Source organism: Triticum urartu, chromosome 6A (genome assembly GCF_056163025.1).
Source record: "Triticum urartu cultivar PI428250 chromosome 6A, HENAU_Tu73, whole genome shotgun sequence".
NCBI classification, from domain to species: domain Eukaryota; kingdom Viridiplantae; phylum Streptophyta; class Magnoliopsida; order Poales; family Poaceae; genus Triticum; species Triticum urartu.
The window spans coordinates 530,556,437-530,573,824 of record NC_141878.1 but is presented as its reverse complement, the minus strand read 5'-3'; the positions used below and the strand labels follow the sequence as shown (position 1 = coordinate 530,573,824).

At 49.4% G+C, this 17,388-nt stretch overlaps 3 protein-coding genes across 3 annotated transcripts; 1 reads left to right on the top strand and 2 right to left on the bottom strand.

The window, feature by feature from the left end:
- The first annotated feature begins 5,069 nt into the window (after nt 1–5,069).
- On the top strand, nt 5,070–6,042 carry LOC125514681 (uncharacterized). The gene has a single exon (XM_048680021.2). It carries the CDS (start codon nt 5,242–5,244, stop codon nt 5,710–5,712), a length of 471 nt encoding a protein of 156 aa, XP_048535978.1. The 5' UTR covers nt 5,070–5,241; the 3' UTR covers nt 5,713–6,042.
- A 563-nt stretch (nt 6,043–6,605) lies between these two features.
- On the bottom strand, nt 6,606–17,069 carry LOC125514680 (presequence protease 1, chloroplastic/mitochondrial). Its single transcript, XM_048680020.2, has 19 exons — nt 16,559–17,069; nt 16,118–16,298; nt 15,784–15,958; nt 15,557–15,689; nt 15,379–15,449; nt 14,721–14,804; nt 14,407–14,497; nt 13,761–14,281; nt 13,510–13,674; nt 13,210–13,428; nt 9,519–9,646; nt 9,207–9,396; nt 8,979–9,062; nt 8,802–8,899; nt 8,280–8,544; nt 8,008–8,170; nt 7,706–7,886; nt 7,260–7,331; nt 6,606–7,148 (listed from the first exon to the last, which is right to left on the bottom strand). Exons 1-19 carry the CDS (start codon nt 16,854–16,856, stop codon nt 7,007–7,009), a joined length of 3,261 nt encoding a protein of 1,086 aa, XP_048535977.2. The 5' UTR covers nt 16,857–17,069; the 3' UTR covers nt 6,606–7,006.
- Nucleotides 9,662–13,203, bottom strand: LOC147966088 (uncharacterized). Its single transcript, XM_087528629.1, has one exon. The coding sequence runs from the start codon at nt 12,393–12,395 to the stop codon at nt 10,572–10,574; it is 1,824 nt and encodes a 607-aa protein (XP_087384755.1). The 5' UTR covers nt 12,396–13,203; the 3' UTR covers nt 9,662–10,571.
- Nucleotides 17,070–17,388: the final 319 nt, after the last annotated feature.

The following is a 17,388-nucleotide window of genomic DNA, read 5'->3' as shown; positions in this document are numbered from 1 at the left end:
CGGGTATCTCCGAAAGTGTCTGTTGGGTTGGCACGAATCGAGACTGGGATTTGTCACTCCGTATGACGGAGAGGTATCACTGGGCCCACTCGGTAAGACATCATCGTAATGAGCTCAATGTGACTAAGGGTTAGTCACGGGATGATGTGTTATGGAACGAGTAAAGTGACTTGCCGGTAACGAGATTGAATGAGGTATTGGGATTACCGACGACCGAATCTCGGGCAAGTAACGTACCAATTGACAAAGGGAATTGTATACGGGATTGCTTGAATCCTCGACATCGTGGTTCATCCGATGAGATCATCGTGGAACATGTGGGAGCCAACATGGGTATCCAGATCCCGCTGTTGGTTATTGGCCGGAGAGTTGTCTCGGTCATGTCTGCATGGTTCCCGAACCCGTAGGGTCTACACACTTAAGGTTCGATGACGCTAGGGTTATTAGGAAGACTTGTATGTGATTACCGAATGTTGTTCGGAGTCCCGGATGAGATCCCGGAAGTCGCGAGGAGTTCCAGAATGGTCCGGAGGTGAAGATTTATATGTGGGGAGTTGTCATACGGTCACCAGAAAGGTTCGAGGCATATTGGTATTGTACCGGGGCCACCGGAGGGGTTCCGGGGGTCCACCGGGAGGGGCCACCTCTCCCGGAGGGCCTTATGGGCTGTAAGGGGAAGGGAACCAGCCCCAAGTGGGCTGGGGCGCCAACCCCCCAAGGGCCCATGCGCCTAGGGTTGGGGGAACCCTAAAGGGGGCGCCCCCCCTTGGCTTGGGGGGCAAGCCCCCTCCCCCTTGGCCGCCCCCCCCCCTCTAGATCTCATCTAGAGGGGGCCGGCCCCCTTCCCCCTTCCCCTATAAATAGAGGGGCAAGGGGAGGGCTGCACCACCACATCCAAGGCGCAGCCCCTCCCCTCCCCAACACCTCTCCTCCGCGTGAGCTTGGAGAAGCCCTGCCGGAGAACTGCCACTCCATCACCACCACGCCGTCGTGCTGCTGTTGGAGCTCTCTTCCTCAACCTCTCCCTCCTCCTTGCTGGATCAAGGCGCGGGAGACGTCTCCATTCCTTACGTGTGTTGAACGTGGAGGTGCCGTCCGTTCGGCGCTAGGATCATCGGTGATTTGGATCACGACGAGTACGACTCTATCAACCCCGTTCTCTTGAACGCTTCCGCTTAGCGATCTTCAAGGGTATGAAGATGCACTCCCTCTCTCTTGTTGCTAGTATCTCCTAGATTGATCTTGGTGACACGTAGGAAAATTTTGAATTATTGCTACGTTCCCCAACATAGATTGCCTACAAGTGACGAACATGATAGCCCTAAGGAATTTGATAGTCAAATTTCCGATCGTTGCTGTGCTATGCGCCAGCTGTCCCAAAAATATCTACCCACCTAACGGTCATATCATTGAATGGCATTTATGTCTTATCATGTCGGGCTGCTCCCTAGGCTATAAATAGCCGCCCCCTACAACCACTAGATGGTTGGCTGCTCCGCGAGAAACATATACTTGTCATTGAGAGCATCCCATCCTCCAAGGACTTTGAGCGAAAATCATCAAGTGAGGAAGAACCCAAAACCACAAACCAAACACCTACAAACCCAAGGTGATTGAGCATCACCGAAGAGATTGTTCATGTGTGGAACCGATGCTTGTTACCTTTGAGGACTGTGCATCCTCCATACGGTTAGGCGTCATGGTCTAAAGCATCCAAGAGGAATTGTGGATCGCCGAGTGACCGAGTCTGTGAAGGTTTGGAAGTCACCTGAAGACTTACCACGAGTCATTGGACGAGGTCTGTGTGACCTTAGTTCAAGGAGAATACGGTGAGGACTGTGTGTCCGGGACTGTGTGTTCTCAGATTTAAATACCTAGCTGCTCTAACCAGACGTACAACTGTCACAGCAGTTGGAACTGGTCTACCAAACCATTGTCTTCACCAAGATTACTCGTTCTATGTCCTCAACCCTTTTATTTCTTCATTACTGTGTTGTGTACCTGTTCATATCTGTTTGAAGACTTTGACTGAAGACATTCTCTATTTCCACAGTTCAATTTCTTCAGTCTATTTGTCTTCGTTCTATTTTATCCTGTGCTTACGCTTTCTGTACTCTGTGTTTTGTTTTCAATTCATCATGATGTCCATGCTTATGCTATGTCATGTCTGCATCTGAGTACTCATTCCGCTGTAAGTAGTTCTTCGCTTAAGAATTTCCTCACCCTGAAATTCCTTAGTGAAGAATTTATAAAAACCGCCTATTCACCCCCCTCTAGTCGACTTAACGCACTTTCAACATGAATATGATTGGATCATGTTTATTTCAATATGGTTATTCATTTAGGTCAAAGAAAAATTGTTGTTCTGTTTACATGAATAAAATCTTCTATGGTCATACACTTAATATAAATGGTTTATTGAATCTCGATCGCAATGATACACATATTCATAATATTGATGCCAAAAAATGCAAAGTTAATAATGATAGTGCAACATACTTGTGGCACTGCCGTTTAGGTCATATTGGTGTAAAGCGCATGAAGAAACTCTATGCGAATGGACTTTTGGAATCACTTGATTATGAATCATTTGATGCTTGCGAACCATGCCTCATGGGCAAGATGACTAAGACTCCGTTCTCCGAAACAATGGAGCGAGCCACTAACTTATTAGAAATAATACATACCGATGTATGCGGTCCGATGAGTGTTGAGGCTCGCGATGGGTATCGTTATTTTCTGACCTTCACAGATGATTTGAGCAGATATGAGTATATCTACTTAATGAAACACAAGTCTGAAACGTTTGAAAAGTTCAAAGAATTTCAGAGTGAAGTTAAGACTCATCGTAATAAGAAAATAAAGTCTCTACGATCTAATGGCGGAGGCGAATATTTGAGTTGCGAGTTTGGCCTTCATTTGAAACAATGTGGAATAATTTCGCAACTCACGCCACATGGAACACTACAGCGTAATGGTGTGTCCGAACGTCGTAATCGTACTTTATTAGATATGTTGTGATCTACGATGTCTCTTACTGATTTACGTCTCCAAGATCCCGGCCAGTCCTGATCAGATGCCTCACACCGCCGTCACCGCAGCAACTTGCCATCGAAGCCCCCCTCACTGCTGAGGGAACACGCCTAAAGCCATCACCTTCAACCTCGACTAGGAACCGCAGCAACCACCGAGCGGTGCACAGCCAGATCCGCCACGGTGGCCTTCACCCGCGCCAGGGGACTGCCACCAGAATGGATCCGACCTGCACCTCCGACCACACTCCGGCACCCACACCGCCGAGGCATCGCCGCACGCCTCACACGGCAGCAGCCGAACGCCCGCCCGCCAAGACCCTTCCTGGCCAGGCCTTGCAGCGCCGCCGCCGCCATGGCTGCGCTCGCACCGCCACCACCGCCAGTGTCGGTGTACCACCAGCATCCTCCATCCTGCTACGCCCCACGTAAAGCTTCGGGGACAACCGCCGCACTCCCTGCCGTGAGCACCCCAAGGACGCCTGCCAGCACCAACGCACACCAGATCCGGGCCGAGATCCCCGGACCCGCGCCGCCAGCCTGCACCACTGACCCGCCCCTAGCCAACCACCGCCGGGGGCGAGTCGCCGCGGCACCACCGGTCCCTGTACCGCCAGCTCCCATAGGACCGACCGCTGCCCGCCGCCGCGCGCCGCATCCCCCGAGCAGCGCCCAGCTCCAACCTCCGAGCGTCGCGGTCCGTGGCCGCCAGATCCGGCCGGACCATGCCAGGCCGCGCCATCCCGGAGCACCGCCCCGCTCCAGCCAGCACCGTTGGACCACGCTGACACAGGCCAGACGCGCGCCGCCGCCGATTTGCCTGACCCCAAGAGGAAGGCGTCCCGCGCCGCCGGAGAGCCTCGAGGGAAGGGGGGACCCCGCCGCCGCCGACGCGCGCACGGGCTTTGCCCGACGGCGTCCGCTGGCAGCGGCGAGGGAGGGGAGGGGAGGTGGGGGGTGGCGGCGGCGGGGATTAGGGATCCGCCCGGGCCGCTCGCGGGAGCGGCACGGGGGAGATGGGCACAAGTGTCAATCCGTAAGGCATTATTTTGACACTAATGTAGATATTTTCTTTGAGCAACTTAGCTTATCTTCAACACTGTATTTGTCCGCGTCTAACCCGTTCTCATACATTTCAAATGAGATTTAAACAAACGGATGATTTTCATTTACATGAGACTACATTCATTTTATTTCTTTTTCTTTTTCTTGACATTTTTGACATATTCATTAAATAAAAGTGGCCCAGCTCAGCCTAGTCAGATTATTATTTTTTAGACATACAATAATTCGAAACTTGTTTTCCTTTCCCGTCACGACAGTGGTGGCTAGGGCAAAGACCTTGTCCCCTCTAAGCTTCATCAATGAGCCTAGGATTCACCTCTCCTTTATTTGTCATTCTGTGGCCGCGGTGGTCGGAAGGAGAGTACTGATGCTATTGTTTTGGCTAGTAGTCTAGATTAGGAGATTTTAGTCCTTGCAGGAAGAGCGCTCGGGCGAATGTCAACGATTCACTTTTAAGTTGGTCTCATGGGCTTTGATCCTTCTTGAGTTCGTCTTTCGGGACAGAGTCAATGGAGCTTCGTCGTAGATTATTGCTGCCTCCTTGGAGCAATAAGGCTAAGGTTTGTCATGTGTGCGCGATGACAAGATCTGATGTTATACGCTTTAGATTGATTTAAGGGTTCAACGGTGACAACTTCGGCTGCAATGGTTGTTAGCACACGTGCACTGTGATTTCCCGGTTGTCATCAATAATGGCAGGCCAACTCTCATGGACGGATCCTGCTACAGTATGTGAAGGATTTGGGCCTCATGCCTAATGTCCTAATCTAGATCTGCCACGGTCGACTCTGATAGGGGAAGGACAACAATAACACGTCAGCGGCCCGCGCTGGTGGCGGTAGTGTCAATGGCTGGTTCATGGACATCAAATAATCTTCTTCTCAGAAAAAAGAGACTATATTTTAGTATTAGATACATCCGTATCTAGACAAATGACAAGAATTTTGGGACGGGGGGAATATAATTTTATTATGTTTATTAGAATGTTTTGTACGTATTTTTTAGGCTTGGCCACACATCAGGCACCACAACGCAGTACTATTTTTTAGACTCGAGCTACCTACCTCCCCCCTCATCCCTCTTCCTCCTCGCTAGTCGCCACTACCACTACCCATCAATTCCAATCCGCACCGCGGCTGCAGACATGTCGGGCAGCGCCGGCGGCGGGCGGCGGGGCTGGAGCCCGTTCGACGCGATCCGGAGCTTCCCTTCGAATCCCGAGTCCCTCATGTCCCAGATCGACGCCGCCATCGCCTCCACGGAGTACGCCCGCGCCTGCGCCCTCCTCGACCCCGCCCCCGCCTCCACCTCCTCGCGGCCTCCGCGCGGCAAGGGAGAGAAGGAGGAGGAGGCGTCGCCCGCGGCGCGGGCGCCTCCTCCCTCTGCCGCCGCCTGCCACGACGCGCGGGTCGCGGACGAGGCGTACCGCGCGGCGTGCGCGGCGCTCGGGGCCGGGCGGCCGGACGCGGCCGTGCGGTCGCTGCGGGCGGCGCTGGCCAGCTGCCCGCCGGAGAACGCCGCGGCGGTCGCCAAGGTGAGGTCGATGCTGGCCATCGCGTCCGCGCAGCTGCACAGGCAGCAGCACCAGGCTCAGCAGCAGAGCGGCAGGAAATGAGACGATATGTGCAGGCTCAGCAGAGCACCAGGCTCAGCAGAGCAGCAGAACAGGCTCAGCAGCAGAGCGGCCTGTTCGTCTCAGCAGGATTGGTTTCTCCTCGAATTCGTTCCCTGTTGTATGTCACACATGTAACTTGTTTCCTCAAATTCGATCATTGTTGTCACTAACTGGGAGAAGTAATTATTAGCGCTATAGTAAACCATAGCTGCCTGGAGAGTTATACTAGTGAAGATAAGATAAATGATCAGACGCTTTTGTAAGTTTATTATTGCCTTGATGGCTGTCTTCGGAGGCAGGAATTTTACAATTCAGGGCCTCTTTGATTCACAGGATTTTGAAAATGTAGGAATAGGAAAAGTATAGGACTGCAGTGGCATGTTAACTTGAATCCTATAGGATTAGCAAAGAGTTTTGATGCCACATGAAAAACAAAGAAATTATAAAAAAAGGTTGGAGTTGATGTTAGATTTCCTATGAAATGTAGTACAAAAGGTTTCATAAGATAAATTTCTATGGAATCCAATCCTATGAATCAAAAGGCCAACATAGGAAAAATTCTTAAGAATTTCAATCCTTCAAAAATCCTAAAGAATTCCTTTGAATCAAAGGAGCCCTCAATTCTTGCAGAAATCAGGAGATGTTAAATCGGTCGGTTGTTAATAGCAATCCCACTTAATTAGCGCTCAGTTTTAGAAAAGGCCCACGAGAGGTGCATAGGACCCACCGTACTCATCCAACAACTGTGATGCTTCTAATCTTACGGTCGAGAAGGTCTGATAAGGATCAGTAGTGTTCCCTAGCGGTTCCCAGAGAGTAGTGTGATCCCTAGCATTTCTAGAGAAAGTAGTGTGATCCCTAGCATTTCCAGGGATTTATGTTCAGAAAGGACCTTGATCAACCCAGCTGCGAAAACATTTATATCTTTGGTATAACAAGTTACAGAATATTCAGCTAAATTTTGAGCAGGTTCTCATCAGCTCTTAATCTCCTATCAGCAACTTGGTGTACAACCGGCTTGTTTGAGCACTGATTGCAGAGGGGGAAAGGCAGCAATGGAACTCTGTTTAACTATTGTGCTTCGCTCAACACCCTCAACTAATTATTTCCCCTAAAAATGGGCGCGAAAAATAAACAACCGTAACCGGGCTACAGACAAGGTGATCAGTGCTCTCGCCACGCAAACTCATGTTACAGCGCCAGACCATTCTTCATCAGTGAAGCAAAACGCTGAAGAACCTCTGCTCGGCGCAGGCCCCCGACTGAACCCTGCCTGGGTGGGAATGGAGAGGCCTCACAGGCACTTTTTGATGTCTGAAAATAACGACTTCTCTTTGTTTGCTGCCTCGACGTCATCAGGCGATGCTACGGCCACCACAACCCCATTGTCATTGATCATTTCGACAGCATCGGCAAACTCCTTGAAATCCTTCACGCTGCCACACAAGAAACAACATGATAAGAGATTTTGCACAAAAACGTATACCTGGGACGATTCTGTAAAGTGTGCTCAAGGAATGTGCAATTTAGACCATAGAAATATCTACCTGGTTGCGAGTATCTCTTCGCGCCTTTGCTGGCGTTCCTCCTCAGTGATTCCCAACAAATACCGCATCAGACTGAAAACAGCAAAATCCAATTTATTACTCTATGTATTCCTTCATGGCCTATGATATTATATGCATGCATATTTTTGTCTTGTTTATGTATGTGTTTGCAACCATGATCCAAGTCAAGATTTAACTTGGTTGCAAACAATACTAAGAAAGGGTGGGTTATCTCCAACAAAGAACAATCAATACGCAAGGACATGCATAACAAATGTTCTAGGTTGGGTATCAACACCGATATTCTTATAAAAGAATCTTTGTGGGCACAATTTCAAGCAATATGGACCAGCAATAAGCCACTGGTTTTCATAAGCCCATATCCACATCATCGAATGGGGGTTGGTTATTGTGCACTATGCAAAATAGAGAGGATGATTATGTACCTGCTGTAACCTTTAGCATCTGGTAGCTGGTAGGAATCAACATCCCCTATGGTTCCAATAATAGCTTTTGTGAGAGCATCATCATCTACCTCTAGTTCTCTGAGGAACTTTGCAGTCCCATCATAGACATCTAGTGTTTTCAGCAAGTTCGGATCACGGTATGACAAATAGGAAAAGACCCCTGCAAAAGCCAAAAGGAGACAAAATATTTACGATAATGTAGAGCCAGCACAGAGTGTGTAAGGTACTTAACTATTGGCATGAATGTAAGTGGGGCAAGAACAGGTATAAGATCAAAGTACCTGAATGAGTGTCAAAATCACAAAACCCTCCATATGCGCCACCACTAACTCGAACGCGGTCCCATAACCATGTGTTGCTTATGTGCTTGGATATGACATAGGCACTTCCATTAAGCTGGTATCCACTTTGGTATAGGTTTCCAGCTTTTCCAACATAATTAACCTTCAGGCAACAGATAAATTGAGGATCATTCAGTATGTCAAAGAGGGAATAATCATCTTCCAATAGCTGCTCAAAGCTAATGTCAGAGAACCAGACAAATTATCCTTACCTGTGTAGGGATAACAATGGCTTCATTAACAGAAGGCAGTCGAGAGAGACATGGATCACTTCCCAGGGATGGGGCACTTGGCAGTGCATCAAGAAATTTGGCAATATGTTGACCAGATTTTTCAAGATTTTTTGAGTCGCTGGTTATGTTTATCAAGCAACCTTCCTTAGAAAATAGAGACTTCCTCATTTCCTCGAGTGATGCAGATATTCTGTCCCAATCTTGATCAATCCTCGTCTCCAGGTCTCGTAAATACTCAAGATAACTGGCAATGGCAACAAATAAATCAACATGTGAAATCTAAAACAGAATGCCATGTGGATCAAAATAATAGCTAATGGTGGGTTGCTAAGACCACAATGAAGCATATTAATATTAAGCAACCAAGACTGAGTATCAAAAGCGCAAACTATGGTACACTACATGTAGTCATGTAAGTATGCTCACAAGGCCATAATCATTTCAATAACCAGCTGACTTAACAATCTGCAAATGGAGTGTATATAACATAAAGAATCTTACCTAACACCACCCATTTGTTCTGAAATCCATCCAGCTGCATTTAACTTGGCATCCATTCTGGCAGCTGCTATACCGTGGCCACTACCCCTCAATCGATTCTGTGTCAGAGAAATCATTAGACAACAAAATGCATGCATGCGTATAGTAATATGAATCACAAATATACTAGTTTTGTACCTCCATTCTTGCTTTACTTTGGGAAACAAACTGCTTGAACCTCTGTTGTTCTGTGAACTGAACATCTTGAAGAAGACAGTTCATCTGCAAGAACAGAATAAGGATTTATTTTCATGATGCAGATGTAAGATCAGTAACTGGGATGAGCATTAAACAGATTAAGCATGTCCTCCACCCTGTCATTGCCTTTGGTAGTATGATCTACACAGACAAAGATCATAAACATACCAGGTGAAACAAATCTTCTACTCGCGTTGACATTGCTTTTCCCCGAACGACAATACGAGTAAGAGGATCATCTGTTCCCTTTATTGAAGATGTTAATGGGTAAACTGATATGCCTCCAGTTTTTCTCCCAATCAACTGATTAAGCTGCACGAAGTCCATGTCTTTCGTGCCCATCTCCAGTAAGGATTGGCTAGAATGAACATCCAATTAGTTGAAATACCACGTAGTATATTTTCAGAGAGAACAGCAAAATATATTCAGCATTTCATGGTAAATAGAAATAATGTATTGATCGGACTTCGGGGATCTCACCAGAACAAAGGCAACAGTTGTAGATGTTCTTTCTTCATAGAACCCATATCAAATACAACTTCGGAGTAAACTACATCATTGGTGAAGAGATCATGTTGCAAGACCTTGACACCGTTTATCTCCCCCACCTAAATACACAATTCCAGAAATGAAGATTATACTATTTCAACTGATAAAGCAATAAAGTAAAGAGATGGTAGAAACAGGCCTCCTCGGGAAACAAAATGGTAACGCAACCTCCTAATAAATAGTTCATGCATCCAACATCGTCAAACCATCCTCTCTACTTTTTGAAAGGAACTTCTCTATATACTAATGCCTAGTTCGGCTGAACTCCAGATTGAATTCTAGGATATAGAAATTGAGTATAATCCTGAAAGATTTAGAATCTTAGATTGATAACTTTGAACTTTGGCCTACAAATGGCAGAACATGTAGCTTCTGACCTATTTACAGGACAGAATCTGTAACATCAGTTGTCTTGTTCAGTTAGGCAATCAATGAGCATGTATGGTAAGGAGGCTATTTGCTAGTCTCTAGTTAGCTTTTGCTGTGGTGACAAATTATTGTTTATGGAAGTTACCTAGGCTGAACAAAGGACATTTTGTGTCAACACAGAGTCAAATTTCCATTTGGTAGGATCAAGTACTCTACCAGGTCTAGGGCGTAGGTGGTAAGGGAAGGATGGAGGGAGACGTGGTGAGGATCGGGCGCGCCGGCGGCAGGGCGCCGTCGCGGCTAGGAGAAGGGCGGTGGCTAGGGCTGTTGGCGGCTAGGGTTCCGGCTCCTCAGGGAGCCGGGCAATAGGAGATAATATTCTTCTTATTGCTTGCCTTCAAAAAGAGCCTTACAACCTATATTTATATCCTAGATAACTTGTAGAAGAATCAACCTAAGATAACTTGCCTAAGATAACTTGCCTAATCTGAAAATAAAAACTAAGATAACTTGCGGGCCTAAGCCGGCCGGCCATAACACTTCTCCCCGCCTGCACAAACAGCTCGTCCTCGAGCTGTAAGGTGGGGAAGCGCTTGCTTGAACTCTTCGAGGTAATCAACCAGCGTCAAACACCTTCTCGACATCTGGGGCGGCCAGGTCAGCGGCGACGGCGTCCTCCGGAATGTAGTCTGCCACCTCCAGGTAGAAGAGTCGCGGGCAGGCGTGGCCGGGCTTGTAGGGTTCGTCGCAGTTGAAGCACAACCCTTGGCGGCGACGCTCGAGTATCTCAGCTGGGGTGAGCCGGCGGAACGGGCGCCCCGCGGTCGCGGCGAGGGGTGCCGCAGAAGCCTGCACAGGCCGACCCTGCGCGGAATCCGGTCCGGGTAGCGACCCAGCAGTCTGGGACGGTGATTCCTGCTGGATGGCCACCGCGCGGCGCTCGAACGCGCAGGCGTAATACATGGCCGACTGGAGATCCTGGGGTCCCCGAAGCTCCACGCCCACGCGGATATGGTCCGGTAGACCGCCCACAAATAACTCGGCGCGCTGAGTGGCGGAGACGCCCGGCGCGTGGCACGCCAGGGCCTGGAAGCGGTCGGCGTAGTCCTGCACCGTGGATGTGAAAGGTAAGCGGCCGAGGGCCGCCAGTCGGCTCCCGCGGATAGGAGGCCCGAACCGGAGGAGACAGAGCTCCCGGAAGCGCTCCCATGGTGGCATGCCGCCCTCGTCCTGCTCGAGGGCGTAGTACCAGGTCTGCGCTGCGCCTCGAAGATGATAGGACGCGAGCCAGGTGCGATCCGAAGCGAGCGTCCGCTGCCCTCGAAAGAACTGCTCGCACTGGTTGAGCCAGTTGAGGGGGTCCTCCGTGCCCTCGTAGGTGGCGAAGTCCAGTTTGGCGAAGCGAGGGGGTGTCGGCCCGCCGTGCCCGGGGGCGGCCGTAGTCGCCGCCAGCGCGTATGCTGGGTTGGGAAGCGCCGGGGCGTAGTTCGCCGAGCTGGAGGGGTGATCAAACCGCAGGGAGGGCGTCGGGTGTTCCGGCGCCGTGGAGTAGACCGGCCCCGAAGACGAGCCGGTCGCCCAAGCGGGGATCGGCGATGGCGACGGTGGAAACTGCACCTGGTGCAGGGGCCGACCCGTAGCCCTAGGCGCGGGTGGTGGTACTGTCGATGGCGGCGGCGCCTGGTGGAGCTGCACCGGCGCCTGCGGCGTGGGGGCCGGCGGTGACGCCAGAAGAAGCTGTTGGGTCTGACCCTGCTCCGAGGCGCCGGTGCCCAGGTTAGGGCTGGGCGGGGCCGGTGGAGGACCCTGCTCCGAGGCCGCTGGAAGGTAGGGCGCGACGGAGGACGGCGCGGCCGGCGCGGTCCAAGTGGGCCACTGCGGCCCCGTGGTGGCGAGAAGTGGCGGGGCTGCCGGCGCGATCTGCGGCGGCCACTGCGCCCAAGGCGGCGGTGCGGCCGCTGGGGCGGGGAGCGCCGGGTAGCCTCCGGTGATGGCCCCCGGTGCCGAGTACCATGGAAGCGCCTGCTGACCTGCGGCCATGGCTGGATGGAGTCCGGTGATGGCCCCCGGTGCCGAGTACCACGGAAGCGCCTGCTGATCCGCGGCCATGGCTGGATGGAGTGGTGGGGGCGGCCCGTACGGACCTGCCAGGTAGAGGCGGATCCCTTGAACCGCGGTGACGAGGTCGTTGAGGACACCCGCCATGGCCTCCGGCGTGAACTGTTGCGGCTGCGGGGGAGGTGATGGCGGCGGCGAGTGTTGGACGAGGGCCTGTGGCTGCCCTTGGCCCGGCGTGGTGCCGGGTGCCGTTAGGACCGGCGCTGAGAGCGACGCAGTGGTGCCCGCCGAGAGCGAGGCCGTGATGCCCGGCGCAGAGGCGGCGGTGGTGGAGGAGTTGGCGGGCAGCGGTGGTGGTGGCGGTGGAATTGGCGGAGACATGGTCGAAACCCGGTTACCTGATACCAAATTGGTAGGATCAAGTACTCTACCAGGTCTAGGGCGTAGGTGGTAAGGGAAGGATGGAGGGAGACGTGGTGAGGATCGGGCGCGCCGGCGGCAGGGCGCCGTCGCGGCTAGGAGAAGGGCGGTGGCTAGGGCTGTTGGCGGCTAGGGTTCCGGCTCCTCAGGGAGCCGGGCAATAGGAGATAATATTCTTCTTATTGCTTGCCTTCAAAAAGAGCCTTACAACCTATATTTATATCCTAGATAACTTGTAGAAGAATCAACCTAAGATAACTTGCCTAAGATAACTTGCCTAATCTGAAAATAAAAACTAAGATAACTTGCGGGCCTAAGCCGGCCGGCCATAACACCATTTTTCTGCAAGCAAGGTTTGGGAGAGGAGGAAGGAGGCTGACAGACCACATCACCGTGTCACCACATATCAACTCTATCAGCCACTACTAGTAGTTACATATATTACAGTGCAATCAAGTTCTGAACAGTAATCTTAACTCTTCCAAATGCTAGATTATTTGAGGGGGAAACATCATATCACCCAAATCAGTAGCTAAAGAACAAAGCACCTTGCTAAGTAATGCAGAGACAGAAAATTTTCACTGAACTTTGACCTCTGTGAGCAGGCCTCTGGTTTCTTTCCCAATCAGGATCTGGAAAACTAAGAACTGATACGGTCCGACTTCATATTGAAGTAGAATTCATATTTACTATAGCACAACTTCACCGAGAATTTTTAGCCAACCTAGCCTAGTACTTTCAGCCGATGTAAGGATATTGTGAGTCAAAAAATTACCTCTATTGGTACATGAATAGGCTTTTTAGGGATATCTTGTAGCGACAGGCTAGGAACAGCTTTCAGAGCTTCTGGAGGATCTGGAGTCTCTTGTTTGTCCTTCAGCTCCTTTGTAGCACGTGCCAACTCTGCAAGATCCTCCTGAGTCATGCTAGACTTTACTTGTTTTAAAATTTCTTTCTCAGCGGCTTCATCACGTGAAGCTTTCTCTGGATCAGGCTGCACAACAAATTATTGTTAGAGGTAACAACAAAAGGCTCATTTCATACAGAACTCTTAGGTGGAAGGTTCTCTATAGACCTGCATTTCAACTGTGACACGATGCACATTGTTTAAAATATATTTTTCGATGAGCGGGGAGAATACTGCTTTGGATCCCTTCTCTGCAATGCGTGCTTTGAGTTGCTGCAATGGCTGTTCATATTTCAGAGGCTCGAAAGGGTCCATATCATATATCCATTTTCCCTGCAATTGTTGTGAAGTTGAAGAAAATATTAATATGCCCAAACATATGTGTCTGTTTCTTTTTTTACATATCACGAATTTCATACCATTGAACGAAGCATTAGTGACAACCCTCGAGGAAATGATCCCGTGTTATTCTCCCTGAGAGAGAATTCGATCGTGTTCATAGATGCTTCCACTGCTTCTGGTGCAAATCCCTCCTCTGCCAAATTCTTCAAAATTTGCATAACCAGCTCTTCAACTTTCTCAATGTTATCCTCAGATACACCTTTCAAGCCTATACTGAATTGGGGTTGAAGAAGCTCATCCTCAACACCACCTCCCACAATAGCCTCTCCTAAACCACTTTCAAGAAGAATTCTTCTAAGTGGTGAAGCGGGAGTGCCCAGCAACAGGTGATCCAGGAAACCAAGTGCAAGCTCTGTCTCTACGTCCAGTGGCTCCTCTGACAACAGCCAGTTGGTGCAAACCATATATTTCTTTTTCAAATCACCTTCTTGGCCAGCAGGATACTTCTCTGCAATCCTCACTGGCTCTTTGAAAAGTTTCTGAGGCATAACCTTTGATTCATTACGAGCAGGGCTGGCTTCAAACAGGTCAAGGTATTCTACAGAAGGGAGGCAAGACAAGAAAAAAAACAATGGTGTCAAAAAAAGAAAAAGAAAATACAGCCAAAGGCTCAAAAAACAACCCTGTAAATAAGCACGACTAACTACTATATGGACACATTACCACTTAGAATTCGTAGTCGCTCTTTTGTGTCATCATCACCGTAGAACCAGATCCTAGCATTGCTCGGATGGTAAAACTTACTGTGGAACTCCTGAACATATGATATCAAAAGGTTGGGATTCAAAATTTGAAGAAAATAATTAACCAATGTTAGCTTATTGGTGCACTACTATAGAAAAATGGACTCGATGGTCCTAGAAGCATTCCTCTTTTACTTTCCAGTAAAAAATCACTGAAACTTATAGTTTTCTAGAGGAGCAAAATGACAAACTAAGTATCATTTCATGAAAATAGAAAATTAGAACCGAGGAAACCTTGAATTCTTCAAAAGTAAGCTTTGGGATATCATTTGGGTCCCCACCACTATCCACACCATACGTGTTATCAGGAGAAAGTGCCTGTAGAAAGCTCAAATATGTTAGGTACTCTTGTAGCAACTGCATCTAAAATAATGATATGAGAAACTGGCAAAAAGAACTGGGATCTGATGAGAACAGCGCAAAGGGATATTCACCACTGGGACTATTAACACAAACTAATAAACAAGGAAGCATCAACTACAGAAGTATAGACTAGAGACAGTTGAAACTACAACTTGCTAATGTACAGGTGGAACTGCAACAGCAATCAGAAAAGCAGAATGAATGCAGGTGGAAATGCAACAGCCTGGACCCGCATGTCAGTTCTTAGATAAGCAGCTCCTCATAAAAAAGGCGTGCAGTTTGTCAAGCAGCAAAGCCTGAATTTAGTCCTAACTGATAAAACTATACAGGGATTGACCAAATCCGATCAACTATACGGTGAAACAATCATTGGAATAAATGTGTTGAAAAGATTCTGAACACATTAGAATAAACAGCACGGTGATTCTAACGCAGTATCATTCCAAGGATGATAAAAGTAACACATAAGCAAACTCTCCTACTGAATAGAAGTCACAGACTGAAAAACAGAATCGAACAAATCGCTAACCTGTTGAGACACACGGCCCATTATGTTATCAGGTTGAGAGTAGACTCCTTTCATCTCGTTGAAGACAACACCTACAGTCAAATGTTAAAGCATTGCATTCAGGGACTTTTGAGGAATGAGCAGACCTAGCTCACATCCGAATGTATTTGCTTCGCTAAAATAGCCTGAGTAATCAAACCTTTGTAGGATATCTCTTCTTCGGGGCTGTTAAGCTCATAATGCCAACCTTCCTGTTGAAATGTTTGGAAGTCCTCAACACACTTAGGGAAAAATACAGCATCAAGGTATACATCAACCAAGTTATAGAAATCCTGCAAAACAACAACAGAAATTATGATAATGCTACAAAAGGTGGTGCTGAATAAATGGCTGGAGCAAATCAGTGACTAATAGAATAGGTGTCACCTTGGTGTTTGTTGATGCAACTGGATAACACGTCCGATCCGGATAGGTGAACGCATTCAGGAAAGTATGCAGACTACCCTTTAAGAGCTCAACAAATGGCTCTTTCAAAGGGTACTTTCTTGATCCACAGAGAACACTATGCTCAAGAATGTGAGGTATGCCAGTCGAATTTTTCCTGGTAATAAATGAAACTTATTCAGAAACCACATAACAGCTTGCATGCAATGCTATGCTGTTTACATCTTTCCTATCTGTGAATAAGTTTCCCTGCTTTGCTTTTTGCATGATAATATAACATCAATGACACCACGAGGCAAGGACTAGATGCACTTACGGAGGGGTACGGAATACAATGCCGAACACTTTATTCTCATCATCGTTTGCCACGGACATCACTTCTGCGCCTGTCTTCTTGTGCTTGTAGAGAACAGCAGCTGATTTGCACTCGTCTATGACTTGTTCAGATACCTTTTCGAAGCCTAGCTTTGCCGCATACTCATGGACATCATCGGTGTCTGCTTACGGAATAATGAAAAAAGGTCATGCGCTGGCACATTCATTCTCGAGCTACAACTTTTTATCATATTCCCAACAGAGGTTACTTGAATAACAAGCAGTGTATCTCCAGCTATCCCATAACAAATAAACGAGCAGAGCAGCATACAGATGCAGAGATCCGAGACTCAACGCAATGCAACCTAGACGCTACTAGAGACATGGAAACTGCAGGTAAAACAGTCCATAAGCAGATAGACGGGTTGGGGCAAAAGCTCACCACTGGGCACAGGGGAGGGCGAGGTGGAGACGGCGGGGACGGAGAGGCGCCTCGCGAAGCCGGGCGCGGTGAGCGGCCAGTACCGCCCCGCGGCGTGCAGGTGCAGCGGCGCGGCCGCGGCCAGGAGGCAGGACGAGCCGCCGCGCGACGAGGAGGAGCAGGACGACGCCGCCGACGAGGAGGAGGTCAACCGGCGACGCGGCGCGGAGGAGGAGGCGGCGGGCACGAGGGGCCTGGGCCTGCCGCAGCGCTGGAGGAGGCGGCGGCCGGAGGTGCGGAGCAGCGCCACCCGCTCCATGGCGTGGGTGTCCAGCTTGCCGTCGGCTCTGGCTGGGATTTGCTTCTGCCTGTGGTGGGGTGGATTGGGGGAGGGGGCAGGGCCGCACAAGGCAGACGTGGCGGCGTGCGTGCGTGCGTGGTAGCTCGGCTCGATTCGATCGATGGATGCGGCTAGGCTCTCCCTGCTGCTGGGCTTTTTCTCTGGGGTTTTGCCTGCTTGCTTGGGCTGGAAGAAGAAGGGAGGCGAGGAGGAAAATCCTTGGTTTTTTTAGCTCTGGATCGATTTTCGACGGGGGAAAAATCGTGTGGTTGGGAGGGCGTGGGGTGTGTGAGAGTGAGCTATGGTGCACCCGTTTGAAGTTTTGGCGTTTTACGGACGTGTTTGTAGCGTGTACACTGGAGAAGTCTGGAGCTTTGCAACTCTTGGTTGAATTCTCGTTGTAATGTGTCCATTCGATATCTAGTCCAGTCTCGACTCTGTAGATGCTAGACTACAAAACTCAAGTTTCCTGGTCTAAACACAATTGGCGCTCACACGCGCCTAAAGCGGG